This window comes from Polyodon spathula, chromosome 2 (genome assembly GCF_017654505.1).
Source record: "Polyodon spathula isolate WHYD16114869_AA chromosome 2, ASM1765450v1, whole genome shotgun sequence".
NCBI classification, from domain to species: domain Eukaryota; kingdom Metazoa; phylum Chordata; class Actinopteri; order Acipenseriformes; family Polyodontidae; genus Polyodon; species Polyodon spathula.
In genome coordinates, this window is record NC_054535.1 from 83391706 (window position 1) to 83407408 (window position 15703).

Here is a 15703-nt window from a genome sequence, read left to right on the forward strand (position 1 = left end):
ATTCCCTACCTATTCCCAGCCAGGTGTTGGTACTTTCTTAAATCAGGAAAGACATTTTACATACAGGAAGTAGGCCGGTATAGTCACACCATATACTTTAATATTCATTTCCCTTTGGTTTTCTTTGTGATATCATTCAAAACAATACATTAGACATTACAGTTGCAAAGCAGCAAAGACCTTTAAAAAGATGTATTTCACAACTGTATCTTAAGCTATTAAAAAAGTTTGGTTTCACTAGAAAGGTGATCAATTAAATTAACATGAAAAGCATTCTTTGTTGTGTAAAAAAAACTAATTGTGCTGAAGATTCCTCTTTTCTGACCATTAGAAGGGCACGCAGTGAATTGTAATGAGATGACATCGGAATCTGGATCCTTACCATGATACTGGAATTTAAAGAAGGCACCAAAGCACAGTACATCAGATAATGAAACGCAGCTTTTGCAGTGTTATAATTTTCTACCTTTATTTTTTAAATTGTTTCCCCCATTTGTGCCTTACAGTCATTGCACAGATGTTTTGTTCCGTTTGCCTATCTAGTTTGGTAATTTTTTTCATTGTGTTAGTAGCCCAGCAGCTTTTTAATTTGTATTTCTTTTTAATTTTTCCTTAGTGGACAGCTGCCATCGGGCTCTAAACCAACTATAACAAACCTCATCATAACTAAAGGCTCCATGCGGGAATGATCTAAAACGTCATATTTTTAACTCCCCTTGTTATAGTCAGTGTTGCACCTTACTCGGCGTACATGCATACCTTTTCATTCACTAATGAGATCATTCTACTCAACATAGCTCCAGTAAGTAGCAAGTAGTATGAAAAGAGCCACACGTGAGTTTCAAGGCATTTCAAGCACAATTCTGAGCAAGATATTCAACAGTAGTGAGGTCATAAAGCAAGCTTTGTTAATCACAGTACAGTAACCTAATACAGTGCGCTGCTGCCTTGGTGAAACTTTGATGTCACTTCAAAAAGCAATAATATTTTACATTTGAAATACAGACAGGTAATAAGAGCAAAGTAAAATATAAAGGTTGTTTTCGCTAATATTTTTCCACAAATTCATATAAAAGTTGCTAACAGTCTGGACACATTTAACAAAGAAAAGCCTATTAGAAGGCGTCGTTTTGCTTCATGCCTTAGAAGGTGGAATCAGATTTGATAGCTATATAGCTTTAAGCAACATTAAAAAAAAGTAATTTGTTAGAAAAGCAGGAAAAAAAAACCCTGTTAGAGCAATCCTCCAACTGCTAAAAAGCACATCTCATTGTCTGTCCGAAGCCTCTTCCCAGGATGGGTAAAGGGGTTTATAGAAGAAGGCGTTGGTTTACCACCCTCATGTAAACAAAGTCTTGCAAAGTGCAGAGCAGTCTCGTCAGTTTTAGACTGCTTGACATTCATGGTCAAAGGCCACATGGGTGTTATGCCAAAGTGTAATCGAACTGTCCTTTCTCCAAGCCGTCCAGCCCGTCAGCCCAGGTGGAGGTGGGCATGCTCCTGTAGGGATCCAGCAGGATCCGGAAGCATCTGACAATGAGAATCCCCAGGATAATGAAGAGCAAAATGACAAAGGCAAATGTAGTCTTCTGCTCCAGGGTCATGCCTGTGTTGGGGATAGCATCCCCTGCTGGTAGGACGGTGGAAGTGAAAGGCTCACCATCCATTATCCAGGAGAGTTGAAGCGGGTTGTTCCAGAATATCCTTTTTCTCATCCTCAGTTTCCCATGGTCGAGCTCATGAGGATAAATCTTGTCATCTGCAATAGAATGCAATTCTCGTTAGTTTTCTCACCTCTGTTTTAATATGGTTTAAAACTAAAGGCACACTAGTGGTTATTGTAGCCACATACTCTTCATAGGACCATGTCTGAAAAGTTTCAACAGTGGAGAAAACTGGCACTATTTCTCAAATCCAGATTGAGGTGCGTATGGTAAATAATTATGTCACATAAAGACATTGATAAAGACTTCTTGTTCATTATGATTTAAAACCATGTCGCTAAAAGTGTCTCTGTCAAAAATCCCTGTGCTGAGTATACAGTTACTCTATGCAACAATTTGTGTAATGGGTTTAGGCGACTCTTTTGTTGTGCATCTTTGTAGTGCAGTGCATGCTATTCTTGCTCAGATTTCTGGCAACATCTGTTAAAAATCAATTAGCACTAATGATTGTTCTCTGAACAAACTATACTAATGCAACATTTTGAATAAAGATTTTGTTGCAATAGTTTTATTTGTATCCAGCTTAAAAAAAAAAAAAAGAAAAACAGTAAACATTGTCTGTCATCTTGTTGCATTTTTATTGTGGACTCTCACAGTCTAAGCTCAAAGATCCATATTTGTTATTTGTGTAAACCTTTACACAAGCAAACTGATGCAGGAACTTTTTTTTTTTTACTAATTTACAATTATATTATCTAATATAATGTTCCGCCTGTCTGGTTAGATGTAATTGTTGTTATCTATTTCATGGCAAATAATAATACTGGCATTCTCAACCAATGTATATTGTATATAAATTAGGGCTAGGATCGATTAACAAATCAATCGGACCTATTAATCAACTAAAGAGTTGATCGCAGATAATTTTTTTTATAATTTAATCATGCAGAATTTATTTTTTATATATAAAATAAAATCAACCAATAGAAGATCTGCAGCAGTCCAATCATAAGTGAGCAGTAAACAGTTGAAGGTCTTTAGTAGGTTCAACCATTGGGAGAGTCAAAGCTCTGCCCCTTGTTATGCAGGTGTCCAATCATGAGTGAGCAGAGGCGGGACATAATTGGAAGTGTAACCAATGGGAAAGTCAAAGAGATGCCCTGGTTTTACAACTGACCAATTTTCAATGAGCAGAGGTGGGACATAAATATCAAATCAAATCAATAATAATAACAAAAATGATTAAAAAGACAACTTCCCATTGGCCTTACTTTATTTATTTATTTATTTTTAGTATTATTATGCCCGAAAGCTGCTATAATGTTGTTACCTTTATAAAAAATGTGCACAGATTAATCTACTGATTAATCAACTGATGCCCATAAATTCACCGGTCAAAAATTTTAATCGATTGACAGCCCTAATATGAACCCATAAAGGTTGCGGAAGATGGTATAAGGAGAGAACTATCATAATAAAGTAAATCATCATCCATGACTATGACAGAAGAGACATGTGCTGGCTATTGGGTGCATGAGTGATCCTGCAGGGGGGAATCAGTAGCCCTGTTTGACCTGCCTGCCAATCATGGTGATGACACAAAGAGGTTGAGCAATGGTGTGTTGCTTGGATCTCTTTGATTGGTTGGGGGTTGATTTTGAAGGGATGATCGATCTCATAAGATTGATGCTCTCATGTTTCTCTGGTAGCCCTGACAAGATAGAATCTGGTGGAAACTCTGCAGAGCAACAGACAGAATTTGAAGAAGACAGGCACTGAATTTATTTTTGTTACGTACCCGTACTGGGACATTGTGTAAATTAGCTTAGAGGGGATCCGGGCAACCCCATTGTCTATATGAGGAATAGGGGAGTGTCACTCATAAATTGCATCTCGTGGAGTAGTGGGGGCAGAGAGACCCTGCATAAAGCATTATTTATTTAACAGTTTGGTTTACAGTGTTTTGTTTTCCTTTTTTCTTTTATCATTTGGTTTTCTCACTTTGCTGTTTATTTATCTGGCATTTGCATGTGGTGAAAGAACTGTGACAAAAGCACAACAAAACACAAAAATAAAACTGTGCTCCTGTGGAGACCCTCAAATAAACATTTCTGGTTCCATGTGCATCAGTGACTCACCTACACTCCCCCTATCACAATGACCTATTAAGATGTGATTCTGTGACAGCTTATAAGAACTTTTATAAATACGTAAAACCTTGGAAAGACATAGAAGATAAACAGACAGGCAAGGAGCCATACAGACCGACGGTCAGAAAGATAGCTTCCATATATTTCATATTCTGATATTGATAATAACTTGAGGTGAAGGAGGATCATCAATCTGACAAGTGGTTCTTTTGCATTACTATTCTGCTTCGACTTTACAACGTCGATACGACTTTTATGACATGGCAAGACCTGAGCCACGCGTCATGCTCGGTGTCTGAACTGTAATGCCTGCCGTGGTCGCCCTGACTTAGTGTAGCAGGTTTTTTTTTGTTTGGTTGGGTTTTTTTGGGGGGGGGGGGGGTTATGTATGTGACTTTTTTTTGTTTTGTTTTGTTTTTTTAATTTATTTGCCGTTAACCATGTCTGGTAATAGCAATTGACTCAAAACGAAACCTAAGCTGTGAACTCTGTCACATGATGAGGGACTTAACTTCAGGTGATCGTATTTCCTGCTAGGAGTACTGCATACACACACTGAATACATCATTGGAAAGCCCCGAGTCTGTACTTTTAAACAAGCCAGGTGTCTGAGTAATATGCGCTTAATCACCGGGCTGAGTGTAAAGAGTTAATAAATATTTGCATGAGTACAATATAACAGGCCATTTTTGTAAAACTATATTATCTGGCTGAAGAGTAAGGAACGTAACCTCAATTTATAACATTTTACATGGGAAAATGTGCTTCGACTTACAACGCGACTTTCAGGAACCAATTGTGCCGTAAGTGTGAGGACTGCCTGTATTAGTATGGCATACAGAAAGTCCTCCATATACCCCATGATACACTCATAATGTTAGGTTACTTACCGTAACCCTGGTTCCCTGAAAGAGGAACAACCACCAAAACATTACTTATGGGATATGCCTGCCTATTGGTAGGTATTTACTGAGATTTTTATATCAGAGCTGCCAATAGGCCCCTTCCTGGGGTGACATTCTCAGTCCCGCCTACCGAGAGATTAAATCCGTCATCTCACGGAAGCCATTTCTATTTTGCATCGAACCCGTGAAGGCAACCGATTCAACCTCACTTGTTGATGGTCATCTTCTTCAGGGAACCAGGGTTACGGTAAGTAAACTAACGTTCCCTTTTAATTCAAAACCCAAGGTTAGCAGTGCGAGCAGGCAACCCCAAGGACCCTCGTGACTAATGAAAGCAAGGGAGCCTCTATCACGTTAAGGCGATAGAACCTGCGGGGTCTTTAGGTAACCCCCCACCAGCGGAGCCTTGACCAAGGCGGCAATGGTCAACCAGAGGAAACCTGCCAGGCCCAGCCTCTCTGCGTCTTCCAAAGAAGCAAGCCTCAACCCTTGGTGCCGAGACTGGACGATCCCAAGAACACGGACCGGTGTGGAACGGCCATTGTCATCCAGGGCACCTGCAAATAGGTTGCAGCGCTTCCCACTAATGCAGAAGTAGAGCTCAAGAGCGAGGGCACACTAGCTTCTGATGCCATCTCAGAAGTAGGCTCCACCTAAGCAGAGAGCTCTCATCCCAGGAGGCTGCTATTGGATGACTCTTCCCATTTACCCTGATTTCCCCTGCAGGAGGGAGGGTACAGTACTGTAGGTGATGGCAGAGCCAGGCCTGCGACCGGAGCTGCAGGTGCCTGCTGCCTTGTCAGGAGCTCCAAGACCTGGGCCATCTGCGCCTTGAGGACCATTATGTCCCTCACCTATTTTGAGCACTTAACCCGTCTCGCTTGTAGAGATGAGGAGCAGCTACGAGGGGTCAACACCCGAGCCTGCACGCAGCCCTGTGCGGGCTCTGGGACAGTCGGAGGAGCAGGGGCTCTGGGGCTCCACGGGCTGCCGATGTTATGCACACCGTGGTACTAATACCATGTGCACTGAGCACCGTCCTCACGAGTACCACATGCACCGAGGACCACATGCACTCAGCACTGTGTCCACCTTGTGCACCGCATGCACTAAGGTGCTGTGCACACAGAGGCACTGAAGTACCGTGCCAACAGTCTGCACCGAGCACTGTGTGCACCGAGGCACCAAAGTACCAAGGGCTGAGCGTTCACGAGGTACCGAAGCAACGGGGGGCAGCTAAATCAGCGGTGCCTACCCTAACCATGTGTACTTGGCAGGCTAAAGCCGCAGTACACACAGCAGCCGGCGGAATCGCTCGATAGCGGGGGTACAGTAAAGCCTAGCCCCAGCAGAGGAACTGCGTTCTCCCCAAGAGTGTAGGCTAGAAAACACACACACTCAATTAAATCAATACTGCACAGGCAGTCGCTCACATACGGCAGAAAAGGATGCCTGGAATACAAGCAAGCGGGCTGCTGAAGAAAGGAGTAAAGGAAAAAAAGAGGCTTTGATTTGGAGCCGCTGATTCCACGAAAGCGACAAGCCAGCTTTGAGCAGGAATGAAGGGGAACTGCAGTCGACTTAGAAAGACAAAATAAAAAGGTTGTACAAACAGAACCATAGCTCACAAAGCTAAATATAAAGGTTTAACAAAACAAGTCACGAACACAATAAACAGAAACCAAATAACCAGCTCAAGGGCCAAAACAAATGGTTTAAACAAAATACAAAAACCATAGGCTGGGAATTCACCTTCACTGCCTTAAGAAAACAAACAATAAAGTCAACAAACAGAACCTTCCATGTGGTCTCCCCTCTCCCAGGCAATTTCCTCCCATGGAGCTGTGCAGCTCCCTTATATACCACGTGGCCAAGGTTGATTGACAATTAAATCATTCAATCAACACCTGGCAACATTTTTACATGTATCTGGTAGGGATAGGGATTACCCCACCCCTGCCAACCACCACCACAAACACACCCAAAACAGCCAGGTTTGGAATCTTCACTTCCTGCTCTGCCATATCTAACTCACACTTCTTCATATAATATTTACACATATCCAGTCCAGTCCACTAAAGCCTTTCAATAGGATTCAGGATATTCATGCTCACATAGGAAAACATTTCAAATATATTTTAAAAAATCACATACGATTAAAAAAAAACAATGGACCTAGATCAGTGGCGGCTCAACATAAGAGGCTATGGAGGCTAAGCCTACATGTAATTGTGTAATTGTCTAATTGTGTAAAAGTAAAAAAAAGTGCTGTCCTTACAAAGGTACCACTAAATGTTCCTGTCAGGACACTGCACTCTGATTGGTTATCATATTGTTGTTAATAAAACAATGAATAGTCCTCTCCCAACACCAAAACCCTAAACCTAAGGTCAGTGTCCTATACTGCAGACATTACACATCTAAAGTAGTTCATGTTTGGCAGTGAATAAACGTTTGTGTTACTTTAAAAAAAAAAGGTGACTGGAGGTGCTGACTTCCTCAGTTGTCCTGACAGGAACATTTCGTGGTACGTTTGTAAGCACTACAAAAAAAAAGCTTAACTTACAGCATGCTTTCCAAGGTCTACTATATTGCTATTGGCTAATTTAGCCTCAAAATGGGTGGGATTCTATGTGTCTTCAACCTGCAATCACCCCCTGTCTGTCAAGTGCTAATGTATTTGTATTGGCTACATGATGCACGTTTGCGGCTAGCCTCTACCACACCACTCATAATTACATTTAATCTTGACGTGTTTGTTGCCAGGCAGGTTATGGGTCACGTGTGGCTACTCGCTTATTTTTCATACAGTACATTGTAGGTTTTTTTAAAGGAATAAAAAAAGAACAAAAATTAACAGTAAAGGTTGTCCAAATCCTAAACTGGAACTTCTTCTACAGGGAGGACCAAAAAAAATTGCCTTTTTAATTGCTCATGATACGAAAAAATGAAATGGCTGACTGTGAGTATTCACTGTTTTGTTTTTCAAACCAGCTCTTCATCTTCCCCGTGGATTACAAATGAAATCACTCAAAATCCATCAATATTTTTGTTCTGTTGCTTGCCTTACGTGCTGCTTATGTTATATCTGTATTACATTTCTTATTAAATTACGAAGTACCTTTTGAAACATACAATTTTTTATTGTGCATCATAATAAAAAATAATATATATATATATATATATATATATATATATATTATATATATATATATATACAATATATATATTATATTTATATATTGCAAAACGTTGCCAAACAGCAATAACTGCAACCAAACACTTTCTGTAGTTAATGACCAGTCTCTTACAGCACCGTAGAGGAGTTTTGGCCCACTCCTTCATGCAGAACTGCTTCAACTTAGTGACATGTGTGGGTTTTTCGAGCATAAACTGCTTGGTTTCAGGTCCTGCCACAACATCTCAATGGGGTTTAGGTCTGGACTTTGACTAGGCCATTCCAAAACTTTAAATTTCCTGTTTTCCAACCATCTAATGTAGATTTACTTGTGTGTTTCGAATCATTGTCTTGCTGCATAATCCAGCTGCGCTTCAGCTTCAGCTGGAGGATGGATGGCCTGACATTCTCCTGTAGAATTATCTTATACAGGGCAGGATTCATGGTTCCTTCAATGATGGGAAGTCGTCCAGGTCCTGATGCAGCAAAGCATCCCCAAATCATGACACTAGTACCACCATGCTTGACCGTTGGTATGAGCTTCTTGCTGTGGAATGCAATGTTTGGTGTTCGCCAGACATAACGGGGCCCATGTTGGCCAAAAAGTTCCACTTTTGAATCATCTGTCCATAGAATATTGTTCCAGAACTCTTGAGGATCATCCAGGTGCTTTTTGGCAAACTTGAGAGGAGCATTCATGTTAGTGAGCAGTGGTTTCTGCCTTGCTGCTCTGCCATGAATCTTATTTTTGCCCAGTGTCTTTCTGATGGTGGATTCATGAACACTGACCTTAGCCGAGGTGAGAGAGGCCTGAAGATCCCTGGATGTAGTTCTAGGGTTCTTTGTGATTTCCTGGACGATTATACATCTTGCTTTCAGAGAGATTTTGGCAGGACAGCCGCTCCTGGGAAGATTCACTACTGTCCCAAACTTTCTCCATTGGCTCTGATTGTGGAGCCCAAAGCCTTAGAAATGGCTCTGTAGCCCTTTCCAGACTAATAGGCATCAACAACTTTTTCTTCAGAGGTCTTCGGGAATTTCTTTTGATCCTGGCATGATGTGCCTCTAAAACCTGTGTGCTGACAACTTCACTCTGATGGTAAGGGCCAAAGTTAGTTAGATTTATATTGGATAGGGCTGGCCCAAATCAGGCCTGATTTTTAACTAAAGTATTCAAACAGCTGACCCTTATTATCCCTTTAATTGGGTTGAGTTAACTAAAGGGGGGCAATAACTTTTTCACACCTGAAGATTGCATGCTTGATTACTTTGCACACCAAACAAATGAAAGAAGCACCAAACTTTGGTGTCATTTTTTCTCTCAGACTCCCCCTATATACTACTACAACCCATAAAAAGATCTGAACAAATTCAGTGTGAAAAATATTCAAAAATGCAGAAAATTGAACCAGGCACTGTATATATTTAGCCTCCCCACTTAAAGTCAGGAGCCGCTACTGACCTAGATAAATCACCATTCAGAACATACAGGCAGACTAAATTGAAATGGAGACAGAGTAGCAATTCTTCTGGCAGCATCAACAGACTAAATTAATTTTCATTTATGTTCTAGAAAAAGCCGTTCAAACTGACAAATGATCTAATTTAAGGAGAATGCTGATGATTTACAGAGTTCTGGTAGCTTAAAGATGCGCTTTCACGTACAAAAAAGAATAAACGATAGCACTTTACAATAAGTGTCATGAATTCAAATTACGATCTTCCCCATGTGTTTATATGTTGAGTTCTGTCTTATAGCTGGTCTCATTTGAACCGAAGCCATCTTTAAGCAAATGCTCAGTGTAAGGAATTCGTGCTTGAACCACTATTGGCAGAACTCAGTATTTTCTATTCAACCCATCAAACAAACAAAATCCTCATACAACTATGGCAATAAAAGATAACCATAAACAAACTGTTGACATTAAACCTCAAGTTCAAAGAAAGTGTGCAGCGAGCTTGTCACATATTGTGATACCAAATGATCCTCAAAAAAAAGGAAATGTTTCTCTTCTGAAATAACCAATAGTTTTTCATTTTTTAGTGCTGCTGTTTTTGTTATTAATTATTGGAAACTATGTTGTGTTTCTGAAAGGAGAATCCACCCTCTAATCACATAAGTAATCAAACTGTTCCTAGAAATAGCTCTATCACCTATGCCTCCTTTCCCTTTCTTGGTGTTTTTTACCAGGCATTATTGATGTGACTCCACCAAGTGATACTTTCCGCATCTCCGCATCTCCGCATTGGCAGTCACATGTCTTTAGCTCTGGGACCTAGCAACAGAACTTCTACAAAACCTCCAGTGATCAAACCCCGAATTAATCAATAAGGACTCCTCTTTTTGTGGAATGTCCAGTTATGTTTTATCTTATCACCGCAGCAAGTCCCCTTCACAGCATAGATGTTCTGAGGGCATGCAAGAGCCTTCCGATCTCACAAGCCTAAAGCAATAATTGCTTTTCCTCCGAGCAATCCAGAGCAGAGGTGGGCAGGCTATCGATCCCGAAGAACAGAGATCAGCCCTACTTTTTATCCACTCTGAATTTGGGTTGTAGGGTTCACTGTTGTGCGATGAGTAAAAGCAATCCTTGCCAGTTTTCCACTCCCACTCCGGCAGTGTAGATTTGACGCCTGCATATATCAAGATCGCTATACATGAACGCTTGATGTTTCTGAACAGTATTTACATGTAATAAAATTTAAATTAAGATTTTAATTACATTAAGGTTACTTTTAATCAAGGGTTTCATGTATTTAGCAACACAGGAGGCTGAGTGTACTGTAGAAAATTAGTGGTGTTAAATGTGCTATTTTATTTTGCTACAGAATTAGTTTGGTCTTGTTTTCAATATTTGTTGCAAACTGCAGCAGAACTCGGTGGCAGTGCTTGAGAACACAGCAGGACTCAAGCACAGGAATATCACGCATCCACATCCAGCTTTGAAAAGACTGCATCTGCTCAGGCATGGAATCATGCGGGGATACAGAATTCAATAAAGCAATAAAGAATTGCTCAATTTCATTATTTTGTGGATGTCTCCTTTCTGAAAATATATATGGGGAACGAATGTACTACTAAATGTTGTTTAGACCTTGATTGACATGTCAAAACACTAAAATCAAAATGTGTCTATATCTATCTATCTATCTATCTATCTATCTATCTATCTATCTATCTATCTATCTATCTATCTATCACATGGTATATATATACTACGTGAAGTCATGAGTACTTTATAAATGATCTTAGTTCTATAAAACAAGATGTTCCTCTGACAATACTCTAGAAACAACTATTGCATTTTTAATATAATCAATACATTCAATGTATTTTGAAGAGAAAGTAATGATTTTCTACTTAAAAGTTAAAAGGCCCTTTATTCAGTACAAAGTATTGATTAAACTGTGACTTCCTTGCATTAGAGCAAGTCTGAGCATTTAGCATTCAGAGGGCATCCGTGACATTTGTGTGAACAAGAGCCAAAGAACTCAAAAGTTGAACTTATAAAAACACCATCATAAACCTCCTTACTTGACACAAATATGCTTTCTTATGTTTTGTATTGTGACATATGAAGCAATATCTTATCCAAAATATGCTTCAGTACAAATGTTTCTTTTATTTGTTCATTACTGGTGGACAGTAAACAATTGAACAACATGATGCTACTTCTGCAACATATTTATCTCCTTTTGCCATAATAGCGATAAGACGATTTTCAATAACATTTAAATATAATTTGGCATTGTATGAAAACAGGTATAACAATAATACTGTGCAATTTTCTTTGCAGAAAAAAAGGTAAAGATTTGCATACTAAATTTAAAAAGTAATACATTAAAATATGCAAGTTGATGACACACATACATACATACATACATGTTGTCTGTATATGTACCTAAGTACAACCCATTTTGTTGTACACAATTACAAACCAGTAATTCTTCTTCACTACATACTGTACAATACCTTTAAATAATCCAGTATAAAAGAATGCAGTCCTGTAATATCGTGCTGCTAGGTATTCAACTGACAGTAAGACATCAGCTGCGTTCACTCTATATTGTTTTCTTAGCCTGCCAGAATACTTACTTGTCTAGGGAAAGTGACAATTCCCTTTAGCTGTGTCAATCAGTTCTGATGAACGGACTCATCCCTGACAGAGATTCTGATTCTAATGTGCCTTGTCCGAATATTTAATTCTGCATCCACCCATGAGTGATTGTTGCATGGTCAGGGCTGAATAAGTGCAGATCTACAACAATGTAAGACTTCAAACAAATTGCAGAAATAGATGTCTTTTACACATGGACACTGGCTAGCCTCTTCAACAGGAAAATCAAATAACTCCTTGTCATTGCCTAAAGTCTGACTCTTTTCTCCCTGCACAGCTTGGATGCTTATCATGAGTGTTATACAGAACAAATTAATTTCTAGTGGATTTCATGGCATATGGTAACAGAAACTAAGTAATGGGTTTCCATCATTAGTAATACAGTACAGTATGTATATCCTACTGAACTGCGCAAGAAATTGAACTGTATACTGAAATTTGCATTGAGACAAATAAGATTAAAATAATCATTCATGTGACACACTATGTTTGCTGTTATGTTAATTACTGGCTTTTTATGAGTTTGCACAGTACTTGTTTTTTGTGTGTTTTCTTTTAACACATATTTCCTGCTGTGATTAATTATGATGATGTATTATTATTCTTGGACTGTAAAGCGCTTTGAGATGTGTTGCATGAAATGCACTATATAAAATAAAGATTTTTATTATTATGTTTATGTTTTTGAATTGATCTAGTCGATAAAGGAAGAATGCTATAAAATCCAGTTGTTTATCAAGTCAAATTATGTTTATCCCTATCATTACATTTCAAAAAAAAAAATATGTGTGTGTGTGTGTGTATATATATATATATATATATATATATATATATATATATATATATATATATATATATATATATATACACACACACACACACACACACACACACACACACACACACACACATATTTAGAATGTTTAGAAATAGAATAGAAATAGAATATTCTGTGCTAAGTGAAATGTATGTAAAATCTTTACAGAACATATCATTTGGCAATATAAAAATGCAGTTAAATGTTTGCATTTAGCATACTTAATACATGCAACATTCAGTTTTGTTTTTTAAATACTACGTAATAAGTATTATCCTACATATAATTAGTCTCATAAGTCCAAGCTTCTTCTTCTGACTTGAAGATTATAGAAAGACTATACAGACCTTTACAAAAACATATTATGTCAAGCAATGTAATCTACCATTATATGTTGTCATAAGGAACAATGTCATTTTTTTTTTTTTTTTTTTTTTTTTTTTTTTTTTAACAAATGCTAATGAAAACCTAAAGTGAGAATTGGTTCACTTGCAGCTTGTCAACAAGTGAAATACAAAGTAACAGCCAGGGGATAACTAGCTCACATCCACAACCTGGCACAAAGCAATGCCATTTCACAAGAATTATATTTACAAGGTAAGTAAGTTATTATGCTACCACCTGAGCGTATCCAGGATTTATCCCCAGGTGACAAAAAACCAGCACATGTACATTCAAAATTGAATTACAAGGGCTTGCAAACCACCTGCTTTGAAATGCAGTACATGGATGCACTAATTAGAGAAAAGAGCCAAACATACTGCTACCTTTATCAATCTGCGAGAAAACCGGATCCATTTCCAGAAATCAGATTTTTAGGAAAAATCTGAAGGTTTCACCCATTTTTGTTGTTTCTTTTAGAAGTCCACCACCTTCTTAAAATACAGGTGCCAGGGTGTTATTCTTGTTCCCAAATAAAAAAACAAAAAAAAACGAAACAAAGGTAAAACAGAGCCCTTCCCTCCAGTACAGCATAGAGACACTGCAACTCATATGTGGTTTCTATCAACAGAGTGGAGGCAGGCTTCAAGCTGTGGGTTGAGAGAGAATGCTTCAGGAGAGCATTAAGATTCAACAGGAGTATCTAATCACTGAGCATTCCCAACCCTCATACACAATCAAAAAGCCTGAACACTAGCACTGTACCCCTTCTTCTACTGTATTAATTTCTGCCAGAAATCTGCATTTTGATGCCAGTTAGCCACTTTATCAAACAGCCCTTTTATTGATCTGATTGTGTAACCTTCAGGCAAATCCAGTGAACTGGCAGACTTCTCCGAAGCTGTGAAAAGGACGACTGCTTGCGATCGAGTTGAAGAAAATAAGTTGACCTTCCAGAAAGAACTGCTTACTTCCAGCCCTCCAAGCCTTTCTACAAGCTACTGTTACAAGAAATATTGCAGCCAACAGAAAAAAAAGCTTTCATTTGTGAAACACGCATTATCCAACCTATGCTAAGAATCTACAATGTTTATTATTATGCTCCTTCAGAGCTTAGTATTGCAGTCAATGCATTTTTCAGTTCAAATTGTAATTCTATTAGTGCCTAATCATTGTTGCTTTGGTATAAAATTGCTATTAATGAGGATGACATTTGTATTGATTTTGTCTTTAGTAGGACACATTACTATTTAGACCAGCTATAATTAACAAGTCAGAACATGATGCCTTGAGGCAACAAAACCCTAAACAGCATTTAAGAAGAAATGTTCAGCCTCTCTATATGCTTTTACAACATACATGATCACACACCTGACCCCCTCCCCACCCCCCCTCTCCTATCTGTGTAGTGGGTGTATTGGTGTGTGTTGTTCGAATGAGAGTGTGTGTGTGTGTGTGTATGCATGTCTGCTACCTTCTGACTCTGGGAAAACAGGATTCATTAATAGAACTGAAACCTGAAACATAAATCATTGAAGTTTGAATGATATTCTGGATATTCCATCAGTTTTTATTTACATGGTCTGCTATTCCAAGCATAAAGGTGAATTGGTCAATTGAAATGTAGGTGTTATAATTACTTACTGACATAGCTTACCCTGATCAGTTTATTTAAATTCCCATCAGTCTGGAAGTTTTTGTTTGCAGGATACTGGTTCTACAAACATGTCATAAAGTCTACCAATTGTTAACACATAGAGTGTACCAACCGGTTAACACTGATATTGATCTTCTATGTTTGACAAAAAGGTTTATTCCTTTACCAAATGTACTTCATGACTTAAAATTCGTACGAACATGCTTTAAATATATATATATATATATATATATATATATATATATATATATATATATATATATATATATATATATATATATATATATATCACATACTTTATGTTGTGTTGATGGCACAGCAGTAGTTCACTTCAAAGAAATATTTCAAAGCTCAATAATTTTTACGTTTTCAGAACTGATCTGGAGTAAGACAGACTGTTTAGTAGTTTAGATTGAATTGTCTAAGGCTTCAGGTCCTTCTTAACAGAACACAGGAAAACACAACTGTAATATATATATTGCCTTTAAAAAGTTCTAATGTCAAGCTACTGTAAAGTTACATTCATTGACAAGGTTTTTACTTTTTAATTTTGTAACATTCCTAAAAAATATAAAACCAGATGATTGATCTGATAAAAGGACTCACTCCAGGATACTTTTTCTAGCATTTGCCATTACAAACTAAAGAGCTTGGTCCCTGCTGTAGATTACTTAAGACAATTACTATCTGCTTGCTTACTGATTATATGTCATGAACGGATGAGCAACAGAGACAATTAAGTGTTAGAGTGAGTGCTTCCCATAAGGATTAGCAAAAGGCTTATGATAAAAAACAAGACCGTGATTGTTTTGTTACCTGCATGTCTCCTTTGG

At 38.3% G+C, this 15703-nt stretch overlaps 1 protein-coding gene across 1 annotated transcript; it reads right to left on the reverse strand.

The window, feature by feature from the left end:
- Window positions 1-442: 442 nt before the first annotated feature.
- On the reverse strand, window positions 443-13815 carry LOC121328424 (cortexin-3). The gene is made up of 2 exons (XM_041273077.1): window positions 13600-13815; window positions 443-1759 (listed from the first exon to the last, which is right to left on the reverse strand). Exons 1-2 carry the CDS (start codon window positions 13628-13630, stop codon window positions 1425-1427), a joined length of 366 nt encoding a protein of 121 aa, XP_041129011.1. The 5' UTR covers window positions 13631-13815; the 3' UTR covers window positions 443-1424.
- Between the last annotated feature and the right edge of the window lie 1888 nt (window positions 13816-15703).

Bases quoted from the DNA above. Each gene is read 5' to 3' on its own strand.
- LOC121328424 (XM_041273077.1), bottom strand. From the start codon at position 13,630: ATGGATCCGGTTTTCTCGCAGATTGATAAAG. The intron at 1,760-13,599 runs GTAGCAGTATGT...ATTCTATTGCAG, and splicing joins TTTCTCGCAGATTGATAAAG to ATGACAAGATTTATCCTCAT.